The sequence below is a fragment of the Panthera leo genome, chromosome B3 (genome assembly GCF_018350215.1).
Source record: "Panthera leo isolate Ple1 chromosome B3, P.leo_Ple1_pat1.1, whole genome shotgun sequence".
Taxonomy (NCBI): Eukaryota; Metazoa; Chordata; class Mammalia; order Carnivora; family Felidae; genus Panthera; species Panthera leo.
The window spans coordinates 73,230,188-73,258,170 of record NC_056684.1 but is presented as its reverse complement, the minus strand read 5'-3'; the positions used below and the strand labels follow the sequence as shown (position 1 = coordinate 73,258,170).

Sequence of the window (27,983 nt, the reverse complement as noted above, 5' to 3'; positions counted from 1 at the left end):
GGAGAGGTTAGCCAATCAATGGGAACTTGATGGTTGCTAAGAAACATTTGAGTTTGGCTCCACCCATGCTTAGGGTTTTGGCCAATGAAAATTTAGACTTTGGACTGTTGCCGCGAAACCAGTGAGATTAGTTCCACCGCCTAAATGTTTCGGCGCCTGCGCAGATTGGGGAAAGTTCTGGAAGACAGCGGAGGTGCCGCCATTTTGCGGGAAGAGGAGAAGCTCCGACTGCAGTGCTGCTTTTACTGCTGAGACTCTGGAAAATAGCCCTGCTTCGCGCCCCCAACACACCCAAAGGAACGGAGGAAACCGGGGCCCCCTGCGGGGACCCGGAATTGGTGAGAAACCCCGAAACCTGGTCCCTCCGCGACGTCACCTATGCGTGACGTCGGCGCACGGCGCCTCCCCCTGACGTCACAGGCAGAAAATGGCGTCAAGCGCAGAGTCAGGCAAACTTTTAAAAACAAAGAAAAATTGTTTACTTTGATTTGGAAGTGTTCGCTACCTAAATGTAGCCCGCTGGCATGGGTTTAGGGATCGGCACCCTCGTGGGTATATCTCTTAATGGTGAAGGTGCTGTCTTAAGGATCCCAGTGACTGATATCTTTCCAGGTCCCCCTCTGCCCTGACGTTTAGGGTCGTCCATACCGGGGCGGTCTGACAGAGCTCGCAGGTTCGGGTTTCAGCTCTTAGTGCTACCACTCCGAGAGAGGCTAGGGAACTGAGATTTCTTCCTCAGTCTTCAGTCTCTGGAAGACTCGTGTTCACTCTGTCGCCTCGGGGCTTTCCCTCTTTTTTTAACCACACATTCCGTGGCTGTACCGGAGGATAGTGAGGCTTCATAAGAGGTTTTTAGCATGGGACACTGGCCCTCGCAGAGACCATGCCAGTCGGTTGCTTATAGTAAGGACCATTTTTTGAAGTGTAGCCTTGGCTTGTTACGCAGCATGGGGAATGTTTTTTATCTTACTGCTCCTGTTCTTAATTAAGCTGTCTTCAGTTTGAAGGTGTTTGTGTCCAGCTCTGTGACTGTGGACCCAGGAGGTGATCACCCTTTGGGACTCAGCATGTGGTGAATTTTGCCTGAACTGAGCTGACAGTGGTTTTTCACTCTCTTTTGTCCCTTAAGCAGGGGGCCTAAGTTAAGTGCTTGTTTGGGTCTTGACTGTGCGTTGATAGAGCCCGGAGACTTGCATGATTGTGGGCCCGCCCTTAATGCAGTTTTTGGAGCTGGGATGGACTAAGGCTCTTACAGTGTCTTAATGGATGGGATTGAATGGACTTTGACCCATGATTTGGGACATGGGAAGAGTTTGAAAACTCCCAGTGTGAAAATGCATGGTGTTTGGGACTTTACTGCTTCTAGGATATCTGAAAAGATGCACCAAACCTAGTGAGATTTCATTTCAAAATGTGCTGGTGTTGTGTGTATCTTTGTTTAAAGGGATTCATTCATTTCTGAGTACCTGAGTGAAAACTTTACTTGATAGGTGGTGGTTCGTTTGTGGACTTAAGTGAAAGTTTTTGTGCGTTTAAGTAATTCCTACTCTGTACTAGCAGTCAACAGAGAGCAATCACTGAAATCCGAAGCATTTCATTTGGGGAGGAAAAAGATTGTAAAAATATAAAGAGGAGCTGTATGACACCTAGAGAACTTGTATAGACCTGGCAGCGAAAATGACTGGAAGAAACAGAACATCAAAACCTTTAAAGAACCATTTTTCCACAATAGGCCAAATAGTATGTATTAAAATTAGCCAGGTTCCTAATATTTTGAAGTATATGCTGCCTCATACCTAGAAGACACATAATAAGGTGTGACTGAGGGGAGTAATTCTTTTGATAAACCTGTCAGAACAATCATTATTCAGATGAGTATGTATTTAAAACTAGACATCTTGGGGTGCCTGGCTGGCTCAGTCTGTAGAGTGTGACTCTTGAACTCAGGGTTGTAAGTTTGAGCACCATGTTAGACATAGGGATTACTTAAAAATGAAATCTTAGGGACATCTAGGTGGCTCAGTCAGTTAAGCATCTGACTTTGACTCAAGTCATGATCTCACAGCTTGTGAGTTGGAGCCCCACATCAGACTCTGTGCTAACAGCTCAGAGCCTGGAGCCTGCTTTAGATTCTGTGTCTCCTCTCTCTCTGCCCCTCCCTGGCTCATACTGTCTCTTTCTCTCTCTCAGAAATAAATATTAAAAAATTTTTAAAAACCCCCAAAATCATAAATAAATGAATAAATAAGTAAATAAAACTAGACATATCAGTATGCTGTGTACTCTTCTTTTTAAAATCTTTAAAGTTCTGGAAAACAGCATGGAGGTTCCTCAAAAAACTAAAAATAGAACTACCCAATGACCCAGCAATTGCACTACTAGGCATTTATCCACGGGATACAGGTGTGATCTTTTGAAGGGACACATGCACCCCCATGTTTATAGCACACTATCAACAGTAGCCAAAGTATGGAAAGAGCCCAAATGTCCATCGATGGATGAATGGGTAAAGAAAATGTGGTATATATATATATACAATGGAGTATTACTTGGCAATCAAAAAGAATGAAATCTTGCCATTTGCAACTACGTGGCTGGAACTGGAGGGTATTGTGCAAAGTGAAATTAGAGAAAGACAAAAATCATATGACTTCACTCATATGAGGACTTTAAGAGACAAAACAGATGAACATAAAGGAAGGGAAACAAAAATAATATAAAAACAGGTAGGGGGACAAAACAGAAGAGACTCAGAAGTATGGAGAACAAACTGAGGGTTACTGGAGGGGTTGTGGGAGGGGGGATGGGCTAAATGGGTAAGGGGCACTAAGGAATCTACTCCTGAAATCATTGTTGCACTAAATGCTCATTTGGATATAAATTTTAAAAAATAAAAAATAGAAAAATCTTTAAAGTTAAGTTGTAAAGTACAGGAGAGAGAGGTAATTTGATCGACTTGATGAGACATTAGACTTAGAGTCAGGGGACCTTAATCAAGAGTCAGCTCTTCCATTTGAGCTTTGTGGCTCTGGGCAGTTCATAAAACCTCAGTTTTTTTCATTGTGCATTGGGTCTGACAGCTGCCTGTGACATACATTACCTTTGGTTGTTAAACAAACGTATGATGTTACTTATAATAAGCAGTTGAGTTCACCGGTTTTTAGACACAGCTATTTAATCTTGATTTGAATTCCATTTTAAGTCTTAAATTTGTCTCCAAGTAATTTTTTTCTTTTCTTAACTTTTTTTTAAGTTTATTTTAAAAAAATTTTTTAATGTTTATTTATTATTGAGAGACAGAGAGAAACAGGGCATAAGAAGGGAAGGGGCAGAGAGGGAGACACAGAATCCAAAACACGCTCCAGGCTCCGAGCTGTCAGCACAGAGCTAGTCGCAGGGCTCGAATTCATGAATCATGAGATTATGACCTAGGTTGAAGTCAGATGCTCACCCGACTGAGCCACCCAGGTGCCCCAAAGTTTATTTATTTTTGAGAGAGAGGGAGAGAGAGAGAATCCCAAGCAGACTCTGCACTCTTGGCACAGAGCCTGATGTGGGTCTTGAACTCACAAACCTTGAGATCATGACCTGAGTTGAAACCAAGAGTCATATGCTTAACAGACTGAGCCACCCAGGTGCCCATGGCTCCAAGTAATTTTTATTTTATTGTTTTGCTCTTTCCAAGAATCTTGTTTCTGAAACAAGCTTAGTTCAGTGCCTAGCAATATCAGGTACTGTAAATGACAAATGGAACGATTAATTTTATTTTTGCATCACTTAGTTTATATTAGTATGTTTATACTCATTGTTAACTCATCAAAATAGGCTGTGGGCTTTGAGGGCAACAAGGACAGCATCATTGGATAATGCATTAGCTCCCTTAAAGAGGGCAAAGCTCTTGGGGATATGGAAAGTCTGGTTATGATTAGCTTCCTTGTACAGAAATTCTTCAGATTAGTTGGAGGGTTGTGTTTTGTTTTTTTTTTTTTGTCAGATTTACTGAGATATAATTGATCTAAAATAAAACTGTACACATTAAAATGTACAATTTGATGTTTAAACACCCATGAAACCAACACCCCCAAAAGTTTCCTCTGCCCTTTTATAATTCTTTCTTCCTTTCCCCTGCCCACCTCGTCCATCCCTAGGCAACCACTCATCTGCTTTCTGCCAGTACAAGTTAGTTTGCATTTCCTAGAATTTTATATAAATGGAAGCATATGGTATATACTTTATCTGGTCTTATTTCTTTCACTCGGCATAATTATTTTGAAATTCATCCATGTTCTATATATTGATAATTCCAGACCAGTATTTTTTTTTTTTTAATAATTTAGCCTACTGATTTTATTTGATATCTTCTGGGTTTTGTTTGTTTGTTTTTTAATTTGACAGGCCTGTGGTGGACAGTCTTGGGAAGGATGATTGCTAGGTGTGAAAGCTCGGGGGAGGCAGGAAGTCTTACCCTGCCTACCTAGACAGGCTTCAAAGTGGAATTGGTTAAGCCTGTCTTAATCATAATCTTTCTGAGTTACCTGAATTCTAGTTGCTGTTGTACGCAAGATGCTTACTGATGAGTTGCCTAATTATTGATATTTGAGTAGGGTATGTGGTGGAAAGAGCTTAAGGCAGATCTGCATTCTGGTGTTGTTTTGTCTTGTTCCTGATTTGTACTCTTTCACTTTTACCTTTTTATTGGAAACGTGTGTCTGTTTCTGTGATTGACGTGTAAACCAGTTATATATACAGAATTTTGGAACTGTAGAATGGAGGCCTAGCGTCTACTGTAAAATGAATAGTAATTTTGAATACCAGCGCTTTGTTTTCACAGGACAGGGTCCGTATTGTAGTTTCTTCCTACCTATTCAGTTTCCTTCTCAACCCTTGAGCTTTTCTGAGCCACAGAGCTGAACTAGTTAAGGTTTATAATGTACAAAAATAAACCTAGAGTAAGCAACAGCCAGGAAGATCCCTTTGGAATTCAAGAAACAGAACTGTGTATTCTGAAGTCTGTTTCTTGGAGAAGGAAGGGAATGTGGGGTGCCAGAAGGGGAGGAAAAATACGAGTTTCTCACATATCCATGTCTTCTCCTCAGATCTGCTACGATGGCGTCCGATGACTTTGATATAGTGATTGAAGCCATGCTGGAGGCTCCCTATAAAAAAGAAGAGGTAATACTCCCCACTTCACTCCTAGAATTGGGTTAGTAAGAAGCAGCAGTTCTAGGTCATCAGTTTCAGCATTTTGTGAATCCTTTTTTCCTGCTTGTTTATTATGTGTTGTGGCTATTCGTAAAAGTCATAGTCTTTTAGCGCACCCCGCTCTCCAGCTCTCATATTCAAAGACATGCTGGCAGAGAGGCTCCCAAAGCTGGGGGTGTGGGGGAGAGGTTTGGGCAGGGCATAATGTGCTAGGAATTAGTACTTTGCTCAAAGCTCTCAGTGACACACTAGAAAGTCAATGTATCTCAAACCTAAATAATTTCTCACTCTCCTGGGAAATAGATGTCAGTGGAACCAATGTTGGGTAGCTAAAGTTTTGACAAAATCTGTCACTCTGATCTCTTTTTGATTTTCTCTCTTCCTATTTTATTCCTTTTGTTAGGAGATCGGGTGCCCAGAAACTGACTAGATAATTGTGAGCTTTGATTTCATAATCAAATCTCTGTCCACTTTTGTTCTTTTGTTGCCCAGTGGAATGTGTGTGTTGCCACCTTGTGCCTTGTGACGTTTTTCCTGGCTAACCCTTTAGGATGATCAGCAAAGGAAAGAAGTTCAAAAAGATGGCCCCAGCAACACCAACGCCAGCAGCAACGGCAACAGTGGCAGTGGTACCAGTGGGAGCAGTGCCAGTGCGGAGGCAAGCAAGTGAGTGTGGTGTGGAGAAATGGGCTGGCAGCTGGGGGAAAGGAAGCAACCATGTCCATGAGAGAAACAGCCAGAACAGGGAGATGGTTGCTTAGAAGACTGCTGACTTTTAGTGATGGCTCCACTGGGTCCTGGGAATAACGGTGACTTGGTTTGATGTTTTTCTAGTCTTCACATTCCTGCCTAGATTTGTGGATTTGTTCTAGCATCAGTATATTTTAATTAAATAAAACAGCAAGAGGACCCCTGATTTGGAGACAGCAGCTTTGGCCTGGCTTTGGGGGGGAAACGGCCACTCCAGATGCCTGACAACATCCAGGGCTGTGTGCAAGCTCGTGTTGCGCGGTTACTGTGAACTCCTGCCACGTCATCTTGGGCACTTTGGTCTTTTACTGCCGTTCCACCCTGGCCTTTCTTTTGTTTCTTTTCCTTGGGGGGAGAGAATAAAACATTCTCAATAAGTTATCCCCTCTTTCCCAGGAAAAAGAGGAGTCGGAGCCCTAGTAAAAGCAGGGATAGAAAGCGCAGGTAAGTAATTGTGGGGACTTTTGGATTTTGAGGATTGCTATAAGTGGAAAGATACCAGGGAAAGCTCTCCATCAAAGGCCAGAAGAGGTTGGTTTGTCCTTCAACAAACTCAGTAGTGCCTTCCACCTATAGTCGCAGTCGAGATCGGGACCGGCACAGGCGGAGAAGCACTCGGAGCCGAAGTCGAGAGCGGCAGCGTCGCCACCGCAGCCGGAGCTGGGACCGTCGGCACAGTAGTGAGTCACGCAGTCGGGACCGGCGGCGTGAGGATCGTGTGCGTTACAGGAGCCCGCCACTTGCCACTGGGTAACGCCTCTCACCAATCTAATGGCCTTTGTGTTGTAGTCTGGGTAAAACCAGTGTGCTGTGCTTCCTGCCTGGGGATGCTTACAACCTGATGTGATGGGCAGGAGACCTTGTTATTGGAGGGGTGGTGTTGAGAATTCCCGTGAGGTGAAGTGCTGGAATCTGGTTTTCTCGTGTTAGAAGACTGAGCATTGGACTAGCGCGAATGACATTGAATGACACGATTTTCCGTTTGTTGTTCTCTGTTCCATAGGCGTAGGTATGCGCACAGCAAGAGTCCTCATTTCAGAGAGAAGAGTCCAGTCAGGTGAGTGGATAATGAGCTTTCCCAGGGATTGTGAGGTGTGAATAAAAAGCCGTTTGAGCTGGAATACAGGAACTTGTAGTGCTTGAGTGTAGCTAGAAAACAAGGACTGTGTATCGGAGCGGGTGTCTCAATAAATTGTACTTGTTCTTTAGGGAACCAATTGATAATCTGAGTCCCGAGGAGCGTGATGCCCGCACGGTTTTCTGTATGCAGTTAGCTGCCCGCATTCGGCCTCGAGACCTGGAGGACTTTTTCTCTGCTGTCGGCAAGGTAACCTTCCCTCCCTTAGTTTTCGTCCATGTGGCCTATTTTCTGTCCATCCTCCCTTATGCCCAACTCAGGATTTCCTTCTTGCCCCGGATAGGTTCGTGACGTCCGGATCATCTCAGATCGGAATTCCCGTCGTTCTAAGGGCATCGCCTACGTAGAATTCTGTGAGATCCAGTCTGTGCCACTGGCCATTGGGCTGACTGGGCAGCGGCTGCTTGGAGTGCCCATCATTGTCCAGGCCTCACAGGTGAGCAGGCTGAAAACCTGACACAAGAAGATGGGGTTGAAGGTGGGAGGTATGGGATGTGACCCGTCATTTCCTCCTTGACTAGGCTGAGAAAAACCGACTGGCAGCCATGGCCAACAACCTGCAGAAGGGCAGTGGTGGACCAATGCGCCTCTATGTGGGCTCCCTGCACTTCAATATCACTGAAGACATGCTCCGGGGCATCTTTGAGCCCTTTGGCAAAGTGAGTAGAAAGTGATGGAAACCTCTGAAGGGAATTGGAAAAAGTGGGGAGGGTGAGTGTACCTCTTTATTCTGACCACGATTAAGGCACTGCATCCATCGAACGGGCATGTAGGTCCACACTGGGAAAGTTAGGCTCCATCTTTGTCTTCATAGTGCTCAGTAAACAGGTCAGTCAGGCACCGTGAAATCAAATAATGGGGTGCAGATTAAGTAAGGTTGGTCAGGAGAGGTGGTTTGGAAAGAGATGGCATTTGTCTCTTCTTTAAAAATTTGGGGGCCCCTGTGTGGCTCAGTCGGTTAAGAGTCTGACTCTTGATCTCTGCTCAGATCATGAACTCACAGTTCATGAGATTGAGCCCTGTGTCGTTGGGCTCTGTGCTATCAGTGAGCCTGCTTGGGATTCTCTCCCCCTCTTTGTCTACCTTTTCCCCGCTTGAGTGTATGCATGCACTCTCTCTCAAAATAAATAAGCTTCAAAAAAAGAAAAGATTTAGGGGCGCCTGGGTGGCACAGTCGGTTGAGCGTCCGACTTCACCCAGGTCACGATCTCGCGGTCCGTGAGTTCGAGCCCCGCGTCGGGCTCTGGGCTGATGGCTCGGAGCCTGGAGCCTGTTTCCGATTCTGTGTCTCCCTCTCTCTCTGCCCCTCCCCCGTTCATGCTCTGTCTCTCTCTGTCCCAAAAATAAAAAATTAAAAAAAAATAAAAAATAAAAAAAACGTTGAAAAAAAAAAAGAAAAGATTTGGGAGAGTTGAAATCGATTGGCTGGAAGGTTAGAGGTAGTGTGAACAGTCAGGTAGGAAAGCTCAAAGGTGGGGGTTAGCCCAAAGATTGTTAATAATTTCCGCCTCTTCTACAGATTGATAATATTGTCCTGATGAAGGATTCAGATACAGGCCGTTCTAAAGGTTATGGTTTCATTACGGTAAGTTTCTGGTCTTGAAGTTTTGAATTTCAGCGTGGGTTTGTCCACTTGTCTGATTCTGCAGCTCAGCCTCCTCCTCCTCCTTTAGGAACTGTCTAAATGACTCATAAGCCCTGGTGCCTGAAGCTTGGACTAGCCTTCCTCCCCTTGAGATGAGTGCATTGCTTGAGATCTTGGCTTTGCTCCCACACTCTGTCAGTGGCCCTGGCATGGGGGTGTCCAGGAGTTCAACCAGCTTCCCTGGTGCTGCAACTTGCTTTTTGGGTAATAGTAATGATTTCAGGCAGCAGCTAAAAGGTTGGGGGCATGAGGGAGGTTAGATGTGGGCTTTTGTAGACATGCTTCATGGAATTGGTGTTTTCATGATAGTGGGAATAGAGATTTATATTTTTTTCTGGCACTATCCCATTTGAAGGAGTTTCTCCACTGAGAAATATCTTTATGTTTAAAGACAGCTATAGTGAGAATAGTGGGGCTGTGTCTTACCTTTTCCTGACACTGTCACAAAATTACTTCCAGTTCCCATAACTGGTTCTTCCAGCCCTGTGTGACTCCAGGCTGAAGACTGGCTGCCAGCCACAGAGTCTCACAGAAGCTGATATTTCCTGGGTTTAGTCCAGGAAGCATACACCCCCCACAGTTGCCTGCAGGGCAGAGGAGAGTTAGGTTGTGTTCTGCACAGGTGAGGTATTGCTCACCTCAGAAGTATCCAGTAAAGGCAAGCCACCTACACCACCTGCCTAGGAATTGTCAGTACCAACGTGCCAGGCCCTAGGGCAGGTGCCACCAGAATAAACAAAGCCAGCTCTGGTATTCATGGTGGCAAGTACCTCTTCTAACACCTTGTGTGACTCAGTTGCAGAAAAATGTTGGTGAGGCCTTTTTGCCCTTGCGCTGCTGCCTTTTTGATCAACACCCATGACACTTAAATAGCAGACTGGAATCTTTTCTACACTAGGCAGCTCTGGTGACGCTGATGAAAGGGACTGGGGAGTGGAGCCCTCTGATCGACAGCACTGGTGTAGGCGTAGGGGTGGGGTGCAGTCTTGCTCTCCACGCCAGGGTGCGCTCCCCCCTGCGACTGAACTCTGGAGTTCCAGATTCCTTTTTCTTGAGTGAGAACTGAAACTGACTAGTCCAAAGGGCTGAGATAAAATAAAAGTCCAGGAGTTTGGGCCCCTTAGCCTGTCTTACTTCCATTTTATCTGGTCATTTGTGAAACAGTCTGTCAGGGTAGGCACTCTATGGGTAAAGATTTTTTTTTTTTTTTTTTTTTTGTATTGTTAGGTTTTTAGTGTAGCTGGAAGATTGAAGTGATTGCCATTTAGTCAGTTGGAAAAGGTCCTTTTTACCCCATTTTGGGAGGATGGGGACTTTAGGTCACATTCCCTGTGACAGAAAAGTTTGTGCCATGGTGAGCATACAGTTTTCCTGGGATGGCGAGACTAGGGAATAGTAGTGGGGTTTTGAGAGCATGTCTGTGTCCGGGAAGTGACTGATACGGCCTGGGTTTCTTGTAGTTCTCAGACTCTGAGTGTGCTCGGCGAGCCCTGGAACAGCTGAATGGCTTTGAGCTTGCTGGTCGACCTATGAGAGTTGGTCATGTAACTGAGCGACTGGATGGTGGCACAGACATCACTTTTCCGGATGGGGACCAGGAGCTGGATCTGGGATCAGCAGGTGGACGTTTGCAGCTCATGGCCAAATTGGCAGAAGGTGGAGAGAGTTTCTCTGCAGAGTGAAGAACATGGGGTTGAATTTTAGATCGGAGGTTGGGACTTAACCCCACCTTTTCTTTCCCTTTTAGGCTCTGGAATGCAGCTGCCTACTACCACAGCTGCTGCTGCTGCTGCCGCCCAGGCTGCTGCTGCCTTGCAACTGAATGGGACAGTTCCCTTGGGGGCCCTGAACCCTGCGGCTCTGACTGGTAGACTTAAACTTGGGAAAGGGAGGAATTGGGTTGGGGCCTGGAAAGAAGGAATACTATGTGCTCACCAACTCATTGTGCCTCTCTTTTTGCAGCTCTGAGTCCAGCCCTGAACCTCGCGTCCCAAGCAATCGCCTCCCAGTGCTTCCAGCTTTCCAGCCTCTTTACCCCTCAGACCATGTGAGTCTCAGGGTCTGGTATTCATGGTGGCAAGTGCCATGTCTTTGGTTATTTTCTTTCCTTTGGTTTCCCATTTACCTCTTCTCCTTGCCATAGGTAAATCAGTGGCTCAGTACACTGCCTCCCTGTGCCTCTGGGTGCCACTCCCTTTTCCACGTCTACCCTTCCATGGCCCCTTCTCTCCATTTTGTGGACCAAGCTATCCTGAGGGCGTGGATGTTGACTCTGTGGGAATTGGGGCCACCTTTAGACTCCCAAGAAGAGCTCCTGCCCAGGGCCCCATCGGGAATGGACTCTGCTGAGCAAAGCCAGTAGTTGAAGAGGACAGAATCTGCACCTATATTGAACACCTGTTTTTCCGTGTGTGTCATCTCCTGGGATGACCTTCATTGCTCTCTCCGACCAACTCTTAGTGATTCCTCGATTCCTCCCCCGTTGGGAAGGCCGTAGGGCATTAACTGAGGGAACTAACCTCTCTCCTTTTCCTGTACTTTTACCCTACAATCTGTTGAGGAAAACCCTTGAAGACCTCTAGTCCAAGAGGACTTTGCAGTTTGGAAGGTGAACCTTGAAAGTGCTGGCTTGCTGCTGCACAGGCCCTGGAAGATGGCATGGACATGAACATTGTGAAGCCTTCCTTGGGTCTCAGCTTGAGGCCAGAACTGCTACTGTGGGCTCAGCCTCTTACTGAGAAGTATGGGAGTAATCTGTCCTGCCAGGCATTTTGGATGTCTTAGGGGCATCCAGGAGTTGAGTGAAAGGTGGGGTACTTCTCTAGTAGGTTCCATCTTCCTCTGTATAGTTTTCCTTCCTCCCAGGTCTTTCCTGTGGCCCAGGGTGGGAGGATGGAGAGGAGGCTGCTATTCTCTACCACTTCCCATGTGCCTCTACCATGGGCTCAACCCCAGCTGTTAAAGCTGCTCCTGTCCCCTACCTGGGCACATGTGAGCCCTTCTCACTGGATTTTATACCCTTGTGTCTGTGTACATAAAATTGTGTGTGTGTGTGTGTCTGTGTGTGTGTATGTGTACACGTATACACATACACATACACATACGTATAAACTTTGTATAAAAGGCAAGCTCCACTGTTGTGGCGGCTGCTGCCCATGTGTGTGTGGTCTCAGTCAGTTGGTGTATCTGTCTGATGTTAATAACTTTTCATGAGCCAAAACCGTGAATGGTTCTAGGATATAAAACATTTGTAATGCCTTTCTGTTTTTTCCCTTTGATTTTGTTTTATCTAACGTTCTTTAGAAATTAAAATGGACGAAAGGCACACACCTGGATGGAGTTCCCAGTCTGTATCTGCATTACACCTTTAGCCCCATTGTCTCCTCCGTTTGTCTTCATCTTAACTATTTCCAAACCTACCTTGCCCACTGGACACACTTCCCAAGGCTGTCTCTGCGTCTAAGGGACAGATCTTGTCTTTCCACCAGATGGCAGTGTGACAGTAGCACATTCTGCTCCTCAAGTGGCTAGAGGTGTTCGAGATCTTGAGCAGCTTAAGTACCAGGGAAGCCTAAGCTCACCAGTTTTACCATTAGCCTCTGTGCCCGCTTTTGGCCCTCTTTGTAATGGAAATCCCAGTCTGGTATCCAAAGGGGCTTGGGGGTCTTATATCAGGGCTCCCCAGGCCTTAAATCTGCTATTCCTTGGTCAGTCCCCTCAAGTCTTGTTTTCCATATATGGCTCTGCTTGAGATAACACAGGCTAGGACCAGTGAATTCCAGAAAGCTGAGTATCCCAGGAATCGCCCTGAGGAAGGGGATGCACATCTCTTTTCTCTGCCGGCTTTGTAAGATCTGTGACAAGGGGCCTGCCAGAACCTGGCTCACCAGTTAGGGACCAGCCTAGAGAAGAAGGTCTGAGGTTCAGGGGCAGAGCTCTGTGGGACTCCCCCATTCTCTTCTGGTCTCTATGGCAACAGAATGTTAAGACTGTATTGTCATGCTAAAAATATGGATAATTGCTGTTAGGTTTTAATTTGTCAGCTCTTAGACTTCTAACCAGAGTGAACAGTTTTTGGTGATACTAGCTTCTGGGGTTGCTTTTCACACAGAAGTATTAAGTACTTGGTGCCTGCTTGTGGTATAAAAGGCCACTGGGACCCAGGACTAGGTCTTGATTCCTCCTATCCCAAGTACTGACCAGGCCCGACCCTGCTTACCTGCTGAGATCAGCCAAGATGGGGTGTGTTCACGGTGGTATGGCTGTATAGGCTGGTGCAGCCTCATTTGCTGCTACGGTTGCCTTTGCCACCACCTCCACCCTTTCCTGTTCTAATTTGCTCTCTTGGCCCGGGGGATAGGACAGAGGATACATTGTTTTTAGGTAGCAGCTGGCTGTGGCCCAGTCCCCCTGTAGTTATTGATTTGGCTGCTAATGCATCCTGAAAAGTACAGTGTGGACCATTTTTGTTAGTCATCCTGAGGCAATGGACTGGGCCGTCTCATGGCAGTTTTGAACTCTTCCAAACCATAAATACCCACAGGCTTTGCCTCCCTGCCCTCCTCAGATGGGTGTCTATCTTTGCTTGGTTTCCTTATATTCCCATCCTTGCCTCCTTTGGTCTTCCTGCACTTCGGTTCCTGTCACCCTTCTTAGTTCCTCATACAGCCTCTTGTTGGGAGAGAGAGCGTGGTGGAAGTGAGGAATCATCTAAGACAGTTACTCTAGTCTTAATCCATATGAGGTGACAGCATCTAGTGGGTGACAGCTGGAGTCACTGCATGTGACTCAGTGCCTTCTTGTTACTCATGCCTGCATTGGAGGTGGTTGGAGTAGAGAGGAGGGGGCAGCAAACAGCCTCTGTGCCCAGCCTAAGGTAAAAGAAACCTTCAACCTCTCTTGTCTGGGCATGGCACCTGGGGCGAAGGTAGAGGAGAGACTGACCCGGATCCTCTACTAGCATAGAATTTCCCAACTGTCCTCAGTTCTAAACAGATGTTCACCTGACATTTGGCTTCTAGCCCATGCTTCTGCCTTTTCCAAGGCAGTGGTGTTTTCCTCCCTGTTCTCTAAACTTCTTTGTTCTTAAAATTGAGTTTCTGCCTACTTCCTTCTTAGGTTCCAACAACCCCTGATGTGAGCTACCAGAGGAAGCAGGTGTTTACCCTTTGAACCTTGAGTCCTGGTGCTTATGCAGAAGGAAAATAAGTTTACACCTTGAAGGGAGATGGTCAGCCGCAGCCTCTCCTTTCTCTGTTAAGGAAGGGGTCTGGTGAGAATCCGGAAGTAATATTTAGACAGGGAGAAAAGGCTGTCCTGGCTTCGGAAAGTAGGAGGGGGTATAATGATGACTGTTAACATCGGTGCAGGGTGGTCCCGTCGTTGTGGGTTAGGCATTGTTCTAATCACTTCGTATGTATAGAGTTGCTTCAACCTCACAGTGACCTCTGAGGCAGACTCTTACCATCTTTGTGAACAAGGAAGAGGCTACCCAAAGTGTAAGTAACCTGCCCTGCGATTACACAAGTGAGTTTGGGATTCCAATCCAGGCAGTCTAGCTTCACATTCCTGGATCCTAATCTCAGCCTGCCTCTTGTGGAAGCCAAGGCCTTGGAGTCACTTTTCCTGTCTCTGTACCCAGAGTTCTCAGTATGTCCTGAACTTTTCCTCTTCCACGTCTGCTCATCTTGTTCTCTTTTTGCTCCTCTCCTGCTGGTTAAAATCCTGTCCATTAAGACTCTGAAGCTTTGCTAGTTGGTTTCCCTTTTCAGTATTCTTTGTCCCATTAGAAGTCTCATTCTGTCTTTATTTACAGTTCTCGACTACAGTTCTCTACAGTAACCTCTACTAGTAGATGGTGATAGCCCAATGAGACAAGGCATCAACATGTCTTTTTCACTATTGCTTTCCTTCGCACATATTAGATGTCTTGAATTAATTTCCCCTCTGTTCAAGTCAGAGCTAAGCTTTCCAATGTCCATCCTGGCCTCCTCCTCCATTCATTCCTCACCCTCCAAGAGAGAAAGCAGCTTTACTCTTTTTGGTGTTACCATGGTAGCCTGTGATGCTTTGTCAAAAATGCTGCTTCCCATCCAACAGAGACAGATGTTTCCATGGCAACCAGGTGAAGTCAATAGTCATGAGCTGGATCCAGGAAAGAAATTCTGGTCTCAGAACTGTGTCTGAACCTTCTGGCTTCAAACATTCCTTCTCTTCTCTCCCAACTCTTACATTTATATCCAGAACTGATGTGCTCAGTGTGCTCTTGGTTGAGAGAGCTCTGAGAGGTGAAGCAGACCAACCAGTTTAGATCATACAGGAAGGTGGAGGCAAGGAAAGAGCTGATCATAGCTCACTTTTAAAAGTTGGATGAGTTCTGTTAGCTTTCCCAGATGATCTCCTCTCAAGAGCCCTTAAGGAGTTGGCTGCAGTTACTGGAGAGCCATTAAGCAGTTATTTTTTAGGGCAATGGTAGATGGATGAGGGCCCTGAAGACTGGAAAGGAGCCAGTCAATGCTAGATTGCAGAAAGGAGAAGCAATGACCTTGGAAATCAGAGACTTGTCAAACTCTAGCCAATGTCCCAGAAAGGAAGGGAGCTTCAGTCAGCTTTCAGGCATCATGAAGCCTACTTGTTTAGAATGGGTGGTGCTGAAAATTAGCCTTTTCTGAACTGGGTTGGGCCCAACCAAGTCAGGAGACCTCCACCCTGTAGCAGAATGGTCACCCTCTGGGGCAATACCACATGGTTCAGATAGCTCTTCTGTCACAAACCAGCTGAATAAACTTGGATGTTCATCACTTCTCTAACCTCGACTCTCCTTCTGTAAAAGGGAAATGATGACAATAGTACCTGTCTCAGGGACATTGTGAGGATGCAATGAAATGATTGTGCTGAGGGCTTAGAACTTGATAGCTTGTCATTACTACTTGTCATAGCTACTGCCATCACTATCCCCATTCCTCTGGATGCCTACACACTTGACTCTCTACCTGACCTCATCTTCCAACCTCAAAGAATGCTTAATATATGCAGGGAGAGAAGTGAAAGTGAGGCAATGGTGAAAGTAAGTCTCAATTGTTCCTGGACTAAAGTCCCAAGCTCCCTAGGTCCTGGGTCACAAGCAGCTTAGTTTTCAGAAAAACCAGTCCCACTGGCTCAATCTCTTTTTATGCCTGAAACTATAAATCAGAGCGAGATGGCTTTGAAAAATCAATGTGATTCTCTCCCTCCCCACCCCCTCAGGTACCTTCAGGGTACCTAGTGCCCTTTGCTTTGTCTGGCCGGGGAAAATCCTAGTGGTGTCTGCTACAGCCCTTTGCTTAACCTCCCTCCTGACCTTCCGCAGGTGCTCCTGTAGCACCTGCCATCACTGGTCTCCAGAACTCTGACAATTTCCTTTCAGATAAATGGTTTTTTTGTTTTTTTTTTTTTAATTTTTTTTTTCAACGTTTTTTTTTTTTTTAATTTATTTTTGGGACAGAGAGAGACAGAGCATGAACGGGGGAGGGGCAGAGAGAGAGGGAGACACAGAATCGGAAACAGGCTCCAGGCTCCGAGCCATCAGCCCAGAGCCTGACGCGGGGCTCGAACTCACGGACCGTGAGATCGTGACCTGGCTGAAGTCAGACACTAAACCGACTGCACCACCCAGGCGCCCCTCAGATAAATGTTTTAAATCAGCACAGGTACTCTGCCTAAAGACATTATAACCTGAACAAACAATGGAACACTAGGCAGTATAATACCATCACTGAGGCTTTGGTTGCCAATCACCCCCCTCCTTCCCCATCCTCTTCAAAACAACACAACTCACAGGGGATTACCTGTGAGTCCTATGGGAGGCAAGTTGGACTTTGTGGACTGCAACTTAAATACTTTTTTATTTATCTTTTTAAGCAATCTCTACACCCAGGGTGGGACTCAAACCCACAACCTCAAGATCAAGAGTCGCACGTTCCACTGACCAAGCCAGCCAGGCACACCTTAAATTTGTATCTCCAGGGTGCTGCTCTGCTTGAGAGGTTAGCAAGCTGTCTGGATGCCTGAATAAGGGACCTGGACACAGGTTGTAAAAAGCATTACTTCCACAGCTCATTTGTATAATGTTTGACAAATTACAAAGATACTTGGATTTGTATTTAGTCCTTATGACTATCCTACAAGGTAGGTAATGTTATCTTCATTTTACAGTTGGGAGAGCTGAGGTTCAGAAAGGCAAAGACGTTGAGAGTGGTGTCCTCCATCCAGAAAATCGTGGGACTAAGTGCTAATTAAAATGTTTGCAAGGCCCACATTGAGTCTGTATTTGCATCTTGAGTCTACAAGGCGACCGAGCCATGGAGCATGGCATCAAGCTACATACAGATGAGGGGCACCTGGCTGGCCCAAAGATGGGTTGGGCTGGTGGAGTGTGCGACCCTTAATCTCGGGGTTATGAGTTCTAGCCCCACATTAGAGGTAGAGATTACCTAAAAAAAAAAAAAAAAAAAAAAAAAAGATAAAGTACTAAGCAGCAAGATGCTGCTTATTGGTTTTGGGGTCCCTTGACAACTTGGCTGTACCATCCACCCAAATTTGGCTGCCTTCTTACAGGAAGGGTATTTACCTCACATGGCGGGCTGCCCACCATGTCTGTCTCCTGTGCATTTGCTCATGTAGTTTCACCACAGGGAGTTTTTTCTTCTTTCCCCCATCTATCCACAGCTTACATATATCTGTTAAGGCCCAGCTCCTAAAATCTGTCTTTAAATTCTGTTTTCTTCCATTCAGAATTCTTAGAGCTCAGGACATAGCCCTCAGATAGTCAAAATGTGGTACAGTTTGCTGTTGTTGGCCCTGGTAGTGCTATTACCACCTTGTCCCATCTCTCCAGCTCATTTGTAAGCTCCCTGAGGGCAGGGATAGTGTCACCTGTATTTGTTTTTCCCATAAGGCCCAGCACAGTGACTGGCCTATGGCAGTACTTGAGGGGAACAACAAGTATTTGTGGATGAAAGTCTAGGAAAAATTGACTTAGACTGATGTGGATAGAATTATGCTACATTAATAAAAAGATGTATATGTATGGGTGGACTTTCTGGGAATGAGGGTTTAACCCAGAAGACTTGTGAAACGCTCTTCCACAACTGGCAGCCTTTTAGAAGACGAAAGGGGCGCCTGGGTGGCTTGGTCAGTTAAGCGTCTGACTTCGGCTCAGGTCATGATCTCGTGGTTCGTGGGTTCGACCCCATGTCAGGCTCTGTGTTCACAGCTTGGAGTCTAGAGCCTGCTTCAGATTCTGTGTCTCCTTCTCTCTCTGCCCCTCCCTGCTCATGCTATGTCTCTGTCTCAAAAATAAATAAAACATTAAAAAACAGTTTAGGAGAGGAGAGACCCTGCCCAGTCTCTCTAGAGAGGGTTAGATGCAGCAGGGCACAAAGGCCCAGCTCTGAGCAGAGGCCCAGAGCAGAGAGATGCTTTCCAAGATGCATGGCAGGCCTCATCTCTGGCCCCTCAGAGCAGAGCACACACAGCTCATGCTCTCAGCCAGTGAGGAGGCCTTGTGGGCCAGAAATCATGGGGGTCACAGGGGCCAGCTGGTAAAGGAGCAGAGACAAGATTGCAGTGGTTAAGAGGAGAATGAGGGCAGAGAAGACCTTACCTGGCACAAGCAGCTCAAGCCCCAGGGTCCTTTGCTGGTTTCTCACAGCGGCCCAGACCAGCAGCCTGGCACTATGCCTTGATCAGAGGGAGGTAGAAGAATGGCCTGGCTCTCGCAGAAGACCCCACTTTCCAAGTCTGACGGGAGCGTGGCTTCAGCTTCCGTCTGTTCTGAGCTCGTCCCTGTAGGCGTCTGGAGGGAACACACAGATGGGTTGGGCTGATGGGACTGGCTGAGTTAGGGGGAGGGAAGCCTGTGGTGCGTGCAGTCCCCCTCCTGGGGGAGGCCCTGCCGCCACCACCATCATCTTCAGTATGCATATTTTCAGCTTCAGCCACGTGAAAGGCACTGGACCTTTTTCCCCATCCGCCCCTTTGGCCACATTTGACCACTGGTGGTAGTCTTCCACTTTAAAAGCCCTCCTCCTAGGGCACCTGGGTGGTTCAGTGGGTTAAGTGTCTGACTTTGACTTGGGTCATGATCTATCAGTCTCGTGAGTGAGTTTGAGCCCTGCTCAGGCTCTGCTGACAGCTTAGAGCCTGGAGCCTGCTTCAGATTCTGTGTACCCGCCCTCCTCTGCCTCTTCCCTGTTCACACTCTGTCTTGCTCTGTCTTGCTCTGTCTCTCAAAAATAAAGAAATGTTTAAAAAAACACAAAAATCTCCTCTTGGGGTGCCTGGCTGGCTCAGTTGGTAAAGTATGCTACTGTTGCTCTCAGGGTTGTGAGTCTGACCCCCGGCGCTAGGCATAGAGTTTACTTTAAAAAAAAAAAAAAAGGCCTCCTTCCTTGGCACTGGCCACTATCTGCACAATTCTAGTCCTTCCACGGCCTGCCTCTGTGGTGGTTACATCTCCACCTTCTTCTTTCTCTAGAACATCAAGGCTGTGTTTTGTTTTACATTATTTTATTTAGTTTTTGAACAGGTGATATACGCCATAGTTAAACACTCAAAAGGAACAAAAAGGGCACACGATGAAAAGTACACTTCCTACACCTGTCTTGCCCCCACCCAACTGCCCTCCCCGGCAGCAATCAGTAACATCCTGGTTTGTCATTTGTTGGGTCACAGACCCCTTTGGCAATCTATGAAATCTATGCACACTATTCTCAAGTGCATGACTGCATGGGCACATGAATTGTCCCACTTCACAAGAATCACAGCCCCTAAAGCCCATGTGTGATTTGAGGCAAGGATCCCAGCCAGTATTGTATCCTCTCCCTTTGTACCTCCCTTAGCATGATTTGTGGGGCCTGGGGCAAAATTAAAATGCAGGGCTCCTCGCTCAAAGATTTTCAAGGCCGCAATAGCAACACATTCTACTGAGCACGGCCGCAATAGCAACACATTCTACTGAGCACGGGGTGCCGTGTGACTGCTGCTCATCCTTTCCTCTGGCTCCTCTGCTGCCATCTTTTTTTTAATAAAACGTTTTTAAAAATTTTTAAATAATGTATTTATGTTATTTATTTTTGAGAGAGAGAGAGAGAGAGCATGAGCAGGGGAAGGGCAGAGAGACAGAGGAAGACACAGAATCTGAAGCAGGTTCCAGGCTCTGAGCTGTCAGCACAGAGCCCGACACGGGGCTGGAAGCAGTGAACCACAAGATCATGACCTGAGTGGAAGGAAGTGGGACACTTAACCAACCGAGCCACCCAGGCGCCCCTCTACTACCATCTTTATGGGAATTATTCTCATTTTTGTATCTTTTGCCCTAACTTGTTCTGAATTTCAGACCCAGATCTTTGGAGAGCTGCCGAAACCCCATATGGATATTCTTCTAGCATCGCAAACTCAAGAGTCTCCAAAATGGATCCATTTACCCATGTCCTCCTCTGCCCTCTAACTCCCAGTTCCTCACCCACCACCTAAGACTCCCGCCTATACCCAGTCATCGCAGTCCTGACTCATACCTGTAGGGCCTCTCCTTTCCCACTGCCTTCTCCCTATGGTCGGCACTTCATTACCTTCCAATATGTAAAGTTGATTGCCCGCTAAACTCAGCTTCTCAGGCCTTATCTTTGCTGCCCCAGTCCATGCACCTCTCCCAGCCTCCTCTGCCCAAGGACCATCCTGCTCATGTCACTTCCATACCCAAAGACCTGTGGTGACTCACTGCCTGCAGGCTTGGGCACAAACTCCTTTGCCTGCTATTTAAGGTACTTAAAAGTAGGGTTCCAAACCTTCTACTCTGTGCTCATCTCTTACCCCCTCCCCTTAATGTCCCTAAGGTTTCAACCCAGCCATCTGTCTTTTAATGGGCCCAGTGTGTTTTTATGCATTTTACATTTTGAAGTGGCTCTGTTCACGGTCCCTAGAGTTTCCTGGCCTATTCCCCCATAGCCATGTAACTTCTCTGGCCTTTTCACCACAGCCACTGCCCATGGCCCCAGCCATCGTGTTGCTTACATTTCTTCTAGTGACCTTCTTCTTCTTCCCCTCATCCTTACTGGAGCGGGAACCTCCGATACAAAGCTGGATAAAATTAAGTATCAAGCAGACATGAGTGGGATCCCTGCTCTGTTGCTTACTAACCTCAGGCAAGTTACTTAAACTGTTTCTTCTACAGTATAAGAAGTAGTAATACCTTATATGGTCCTTAAAGAATTAACAGAGAAAAATTAATAAAGTCCTTAGGATAATGTCATTATTCATATTACCATCTCATAACCACTGATGCTGAACTGGTCCCCTTGGCTCCTTCCCACCAGCTACAAGGACTCGGGAGACATCTCATCCCTCCTCCATCAAGCTCTGGGAACCTGAGTGGGATGGAGTGGAGGCCTGGCCCTCAGGTACTCAGGGAGCTATACTGCATGTCTGGGGTGAGGGGAGCTGCTGCCTCTGCTCTCTTTGTTCAAACTCGTGGCTCAGGCAGCAGAAGACGTGGGCGTCCCCAGGGGGAGACACTGACAGCTTCAGTTCTCACACGGGCTCTGCAGGTGACAGTTGGGAGGGTGGAGGCCTGCCAGGGGAGGTGCAGGCCGTCCCCATCATGCCCCAGCTGATGGGCCTCTCTGGTGGATGTGGGCCCCACCTTAAACCAGCCCAGGACAAAGCTCTGTATAGCTCTAGGTGCTAAATGTAGCCTCCAGCTTACTCTGCAGAATAAGGTGGTGTAAGGAGATGAGGTCTAGAGTCTATGGACCTGGTCCCATTGTTTCATTAAGTCACTAAATTACTTCTAGTATTTCCTTGCTCCTCTCCAGGGTTGTCTGCTCATTTACAAAGCGACAAGTTGGACCCAGCGATCTCTAAGGGCCTGTGGCTCCTTGTTACAGACTACAACCAAGACTGAGTCAGTTCTGAAGCCTCTGTAGAGGTAGGTTTAGGTTCTTTGCTCCTCTGGGCCTAAGTTTTGTCTCTAACAGTTTCCATCTACATCTATCCCTTCTGCAGGGCTTTTGAGAACAGAGTCAAAATGAGCAAATGTAGTAGAAAAGTTCTTTATTGAAAAGGGAAGGGTGGCTCTTTTGCTGGGGCCTCCTGGGCCCAGGGTGCTGCCTGCTCAGCTCTTAACAATGGCATCTGAAGGCAAGAGTCTGTCCAAACCTTACCTTAAAAGGGAAGTGCCATGATGTAGTGGTAAATCACAGAATCGATTCTGAAAAATGGCACTTCCAGGCCTTTGCCTTTAAGAACTTCTTAAAGGCAAAGTGGACAAGTGCAGCAGATAAGAGCCAGCAGGTTTTGGGAAAAGTCTCAACGAAGCGTCTCCAGTGTTTTTACCTTTAAGGATGTCTTAAAGATGAGGCGTGTTCGCGCAGAGAACTGTAAAGGGGTCTACCAAGCACTTTTCCAGTTCTCACTTTTAGGGTCTCTTTACAGGAGAGGTGGTCAAGCGCGACTTAATAAAAGTCAAAGTAGCTCACGGAACTATATCCCCTCCTGCCCGCCAGAAGCCGCCTCGCTCGCCGACCGCAGCGTGCCCGCCCGCAGGTCTGCGTCCTCGCCTTCTAGGCGCTCTTGGGCGGGGAGGTAGCCAGGGCACGCGCGTGGTGGCAGGGCTGGGGGCGACGCCCACCAGGGGCTGGGGGCAGGGGGCCCGCCCCCCGCGGCCACACCCGCGCGCCCTCGGACTTTTTGGTTTCCTAGACGGTCTTCACAAAGGAAGCCGGACGGGGGCGGGGCGGGGTGAAGGGGTGAGCTGAGGGCGCGGTGACCATGACGACCGCGGTGGCCATGACGACCGCGGCTCAGAGCACGGAGAGGTCGTGACACGACCTGGAGCGCTGCTTGAAGAACTTGGCGTTGCGCGGCACCAGGTTGGCAAGGAAGCGCTTGGCCTTCTTGGTGAGGCTCTCGCGGCGCGCGGGCGGCGCGGGGCCGTCGGGGCTGCCCCACTCGGGCCGCGGGCCCCCGGCACGGCTCCGGCCCCGCCGCAGCCGGATCTGGCGCACCGCGCCCTCGAAGAGCTCCCGCGTGTTGTGGTGCAGCGCCGCCGACGTCTCGATGTGCTTGCAGCTCAGTGTCCCTGCCAGGTGGCGGCCCTCTGCAGGAAGGGACAGGTTGAGGAGCCCGCGGGCTACACTGGGCCCGGGGCGGGGCCAGGCAAGGGTGGGCCTGGGGAGATGCCTGCTGTGCAGTACAAAGGGGTCCTAGCAGGTGAATCTCTTGCAACTGAGAACAGGCAGGGATCAGGTGGAGGGTCTTGGTGGTGCCGAGGGAAGGAGATAAAGGGGCCTTGGTGAAGAGGTGAGGAGTGAAGAGAAGGGTTCTCCGGCGCTAGACATGGGTATTGGGAGTCTGCCCTTAGCCTGTCCTGGAAGGGTAGAAGGGCCTTGTGGAGAAGAGGTCACTTGGAATCTCCCCTGAGATTGCAAGTGTTAATTAGGTCCAGGATACTCACCCTCCAGTGAGACCTCCCGCGAGCGGGCTAGGTCGCTCTTGTTTCCAACGAGGATGACAGGGAGGTCGTGGTGGGGCCTCTCAGCCCGGAGCCGAAGTAGGGTCTCTGGAACTTTGGAGAAGCTTCGTCGGTCGGTGACTGAGAAGACGATGAGAAAGGCATCCCCGGTCTGAAGGCAGTGGTCCCGCAGCCACCCCCCTGCGTCCCCCTGCATGTGGGCAGAGAGTGGTGGGATGTCAGGGCTGGAGGCATGGGAGAACCTGTTCCCCACCTACATCTCAAGGATGAGGAATCTGGATGTGAGGGAGAAGCCACCTGCTTAGGACAGCAGAGTTAGTTAATGGCATAATCTCCATCCCTAGAGTGTGTTGTGGAGGAGAAAGTAATTTGTAATGTGAGCCCCGCATGGGAGAATTGGGGAGATAGGGTCGTAGGCTAGGGTAGCCCATCCTACTTTCATATGCTTAAGCTCTTAACTTAAAAATGAATGCTCTTCAGCTGTATGTAATCTGGCCTCTCATTTCTATGTGGTAACCATTTTTGTCCAAATATTCATAAATCCTCACTTATTTCCCTTCCCTGATATTCCAGAGCCCTGAGCTCTTGTCCTGTCAGGTAAGACTCTTCCAGGCTGAAACACATATGGATGGGGTCAATTTCAGGGTGTGTAGCCTGGCTTGCAGCTTCAGGGTTTGTCAAATTCAGATCCTAACTTTCCTCAGGGTCAGAAGATCCTGGAAAGACAGCGGCTCTCAGTGCCATGGTATGCACATTGATGTGGGCCTTTGCTCTCTGGATGACACATATGAAAGGTCATACGTCCAGTACATATTAAAACCAGGGCCTACAGAGCCACCCGCCTTCAGCCAGACTTTGCCCCTCCCCAGCTCTCCTAGGTTTCATTGCCTGCTTACAGCCGTGTCTTAGTTCTTACCTGTTCCCAGATGTCATAAACAATTAGAGTCACTTCCTCCTTATCCACCATGATGCGTCTTTCATAGGTATCCTCTGCTGGGAAATAAGGACAGGGAATAGAGCCCATCAGGAGGCTCCCCAGCACTCATGAGACCTGGTAACCAGGGAAGCCTCAGATCCCAGCACCAGGGACCCCCTCCAGGGAGGTTGCCACAGAAAGCATTGAAGTAACTTCTCTTAGGTTTTGGCCTCTGGGGGCTGCTCATGCCTCTTGCATCCCTGACTAGGGGTCCGCAGGTGCCTTTGACCCTTTCAGGGTTTCCCCTCCAAATACCTGGGTTCTCTGGCTCATGAGCACTATCTCCCTGGAGACCGCCGAAAGTGCCTGCTAGGGTGCTCTTGCCCACGCCGCTCTCCCCTACCAGCATGACCTTGAAGATGCCATCTTGTTCGGTGGGGGCTGCCTCCCCCGAGCCCAAGGAGTCAGAGGAGCCAGAGGATGAGGCTTGAGGTGGCCAGTCAAGTTCATCTATAGCTTGGGCACGCCGCAGCTGGTGTTTGTAGGGAACAGGCATACTGCCTCTTCGTCTGGGTGCCCCTGGGGCCGGTGGTGGCCCACCCCGGTCCAACCCTGCCAACAGCTTCTCTGGCTTCTTCAGCAGTGTGGCATCTGTTTCTGAGGCGGGGGGTAGGCAAAGAGAAGGAAGCTATGAGTGAAGGTATGCCTGGCCATCTGCAGAGGGCTCAATCCTGGCTGCTCTGGCTTCAGAGGCCCAGCTGATGACCATGCCCCAGAAGGAGCTGAGAATCTTTGGTCTGACTTCTTACACTGAATTCCCTCAGAAGCCTGAACTGGTGGGGCTCTGAGGAGCTAAGCTGAAGGCTTAGCCAGTGTGGTTCCAGCCACAACCTGTTTAAAACATGCCCCATGCAGGGGAGGCACCTGTGCGCAGGCTCACACACCCACTCCCTCTTCACACTGACACACAGGCACACCCCCAGACTAGGCCTCTGGCCCTGAGGGCTGCCCCTGTTTCCACCAAGAGGCCCTGCCTTCCACTGCTTCCGCACTGGTTGTCCCCACACTGGGGAGGGGCACAGGGGATGAGAAGCTGAAGCTGCTGCCCAGGTTCTGGGGGGTGGGTACTGGTAGAGTCAAAAACTTTGTGGGGAGCCTATGCCGAGGGAAGGGCCTTTGCTCATTACGATGTGTGCATTGGGTCCCCCTCCACGGTGTGTGAGAATTGCCGCCTCTTTGCTTCTTCAAATGGCCCTCTAAGTGAGCACTCCTGGTGCATGGCTGTGTGTGAGAACCCTTCTGCATCTCTGACCTTCCCGTGAGTTCCAGAGAATCTTGTGTTCATGGTGAGGTAGAGGGAGGGAGGGAGAGAGGGAGAGAGCGGGAGCATGAGCGAGAGGGAGAGTGACAATGCATGGGTCAGGGTAACTGGAGGAAGAACGACAGACACAACAAAGGGGGATGGAGAGAGGCTGGAAATAGCCCAGGATCAATACTTGGCTGGCAGCCAGGGCCTCCTCGAGCCAGTGAAACCCTTACAACAGGTCCCCAGGGTAGCCCCCAGCCTGTGATTCCCAGGCTTGTGGGCTGCCCCTTTCCTTTCCCCCATCCCTCCTGCCCATCCCAGCCTCATGGGAATGAGGCTGACCTAGGGGCTAAGCACCAGTTTCCCCAGCGAAGCCCCGGAGTGATGGGGGGTGGGGGTGTTTAGGCAGCACTCCGCAGCCCCCAGCCCAGCCCAGCCTCAGTCCTGGTGTGAGCGGGAGGCTTCTCCACTTCCCGAGTTGCTGTTTGGGTTCAAGCTCCGTCGGCCGCCAGTTCTGACCTCCCCACCAGAGCTTCAGCTCCCACCCCCCGTGGTTTCTGCTGGAAACCTGCCCAGCTCAGCCCTCACCTGGTATGGGCGTCCCGGGGGGGAGGCCTGGTGGCTGCCGGAGGGGCAGAGTGCTGTGGTTTCTGTGTCTGTGTCCATGTCCATGTCGAGGTCCGTGTGCATCCGCGTGCGTGTGCAGCCCAGCCGCTTGCAGTCCCCGCTCCCTCACTCAGCAGCACTGTCAGCTTTTCCCTTAAATACCACCCCCATTCCCCCCCCAACACCTGGGGAAGTTGTCCCGCCCCCTGATGAGGTCACACATGCTAATGAGCAGTGATGTCAGCGGGATTCCCTCCTTTCTGCCGCCCCCCCCCCCCCCTTCCTTTGTGTGGCTTCCCTCTGGGAGCACACACACTGCGGAGTCTGGCTAAGACCTGAACAGACTGGAGTCAGAGGAGCAAAAGAGACAGGCATTCAGAGAAGTGGGCTGAGGGGTCAGTGGGTAAGGGAGTGGAGGATGGCCGGAGGCAAGGACCCAGGGACTGGGAGTCCAGGAACCAGGACTGTGCGTCATTTGTGTACTCTCAGCCTCCCAGCCCAGTGTCCAGGTCATAGTGGCTGCTCAGTGGCTAAATGGAGGGTCTGGAGGCAGAAACCAAGAGACACCGGTCACCCTGGCACCAAGCTTCCCCATCACCCTCTCCTTTCCCATACCACCCCTTCTGGGTTAAGACACACCAGAGTAGCCACTTCCCAGCTGGGCCCCTAGGCAGATGGGGGCGCTAAGGAAGGGGAGATGGCTGCCTTGTTTGGGCAGCTTCATTCTGTCACTACGTTTAGGTGGATGCGAACCATGTGGGCTCCCCTTCTCTCCCTCCCTGCCAGGCCCACCAACCTGGTGTTAGTACACAGAGCTTAGCCCTCTAGAAGTTCCCAGTCCCAAGTGTCAGCCCCCTCTCCACACTCTCCAGGGCACCACCAGGCCTCCTGGACTACACGATGATGTCTGCGTCTTTGTGGGAAGCCAGCATGGCACCTCTCCTTTACTGCTCCTTTTCTGCCAGCTTCCTTTTCCCTGAGTGCCAGATCCTTTTTCGTGTGGAAAGGCCCTTTCCCTTCAGATCAGTTCTTATCTTTCTTCCCGACGCTGCAAGCACCCAAACATACCTTCTGATTTTCTGGCTCCTCCTCACCCCATGTTTGCCAGGTGCTGTGTGAAGCAGCTTCCTGCATTATCTCCTGTCATTCTCATGACCTGAAGGCTTAGAGTGGTAGGGGGGTAGCCTGTCCCCAAATCAATCATCAGCTGGAAAATGGGGACACCAGGATTCCCACCCTGGCTCTTCCAATGCCAAAGACTGTTTTTCATCTGCCTTGCTGCCTTCTTTGTCTTAAATATTCCAACTGTCTTCTATTATTTGGAACAGTCTGTATTGTAATCTTCAGGGGACTCCTCCAATGGAAGAGACAAATAGTAATCATGGACTAATGTGCAGTAAAACTTCACTGACCGGAGATCTACTACGGGGCAACGTTTGGGGTCTAGGGGGATCAGAAGGGACCCCTGAGCAACTACAGTACTTACATACTTTACTCATTGGATAGACTCTCCAGGCTTCAATCACAGCTTCCCTTGTCCTTATTTACAATTTCAGTATGTGTCTATGTGTTCCTATACTCATTACAGGAAATTACAGAACATTAGAGTAGCAAGTGACCCCTGATCACCCAGTAGCAAGGGCAACAACACCACAAAACACTTTAAAGGTGTCATAAGCATTTAAAAAGTCGTCTAAGAGCATTTTGGCAAAAAGGCGAACAGCTTCCCTGACACTGTTACAGCTTCTGAAAACATTGTTATAGAGAAGCCATTGGTTTCTATGAATGATCCTCAGCCATCTGGAAAAATGTGTGTTCTATTGCAGATGTGCTGAAGACGGTTTAGAATGATTTCCTTACAAAATGAGTTTTAAAAGTTTTATATTGTAAAGGGGTGAGCTTCATATATCT

The 27,983-nt window shown here is 48.7% G+C and overlaps 2 protein-coding genes across 10 annotated transcripts; one reads left to right on the top strand and one right to left on the bottom strand.

Moving 5' to 3' along the window:
* The first annotated feature begins 48 nt into the window (after window positions 1–48).
* On the top strand, window positions 49–21,821 carry RBM23 (RNA binding motif protein 23). 6 transcript variants are annotated; one of them, XM_042942685.1, is made up of 14 exons: window positions 62–338; window positions 5,097–5,172; window positions 5,753–5,868; window positions 6,349–6,396; window positions 6,529–6,702; window positions 6,956–7,009; window positions 7,162–7,279; window positions 7,374–7,526; window positions 7,612–7,749; window positions 8,610–8,675; window positions 10,196–10,391; window positions 10,483–10,602; window positions 10,698–10,782; window positions 20,113–21,821. In XM_042942685.1, the coding sequence occupies exons 2-14, from the start codon at window positions 5,107–5,109 to the stop codon at window positions 20,159–20,161; spliced, it is 1,383 nt and encodes a 460-aa protein (XP_042798619.1). In that variant the 5' UTR covers window positions 62–338; window positions 5,097–5,106; the 3' UTR covers window positions 20,162–21,821. The 6 variants fall into 6 exon arrangements, with proteins under 6 accessions (XP_042798623.1, XP_042798619.1, XP_042798624.1 ...); XM_042942688.1 differs by lacking the exon at window positions 20,113–21,821 and adding an exon at window positions 10,879–16,145 and having other exon boundaries at window positions 67–338; XM_042942686.1 differs by lacking the exon at window positions 62–338 and adding an exon at window positions 376–903 and having other exon boundaries at window positions 20,113–21,699.
* REM2 (RRAD and GEM like GTPase 2) lies at window positions 10,293–27,390 on the bottom strand. 4 transcript variants are annotated; one of them, XR_006203697.1, is made up of 6 exons: window positions 24,476–26,046; window positions 24,161–24,237; window positions 23,227–23,434; window positions 22,107–22,869; window positions 18,379–18,570; window positions 10,293–10,406 (listed from the first exon to the last, which is right to left on the bottom strand). XR_006203697.1 is itself a non-coding variant. In XM_042942696.1 (5 exons), the coding sequence occupies exons 1-5, from the start codon at window positions 26,154–26,156 to the stop codon at window positions 22,574–22,576; spliced, it is 1,023 nt and encodes a 340-aa protein (XP_042798630.1). In that variant the 5' UTR covers window positions 26,157–27,390; the 3' UTR covers window positions 21,799–22,573. The 4 variants fall into 4 exon arrangements, 3 of the variants coding, with proteins under 3 accessions (XP_042798630.1, XP_042798629.1, XP_042798628.1); XM_042942696.1 differs by lacking the exons at window positions 10,293–10,406; window positions 18,379–18,570 and adding an exon at window positions 26,057–27,390 and having other exon boundaries at window positions 21,799–22,869; window positions 24,161–24,234; window positions 24,476–24,820; XM_042942695.1 differs by lacking the exons at window positions 10,293–10,406; window positions 18,379–18,570 and adding an exon at window positions 26,055–26,200 and having other exon boundaries at window positions 21,799–22,869; window positions 24,161–24,234; window positions 24,476–24,817.
* Window positions 27,391–27,983: the final 593 nt, after the last annotated feature.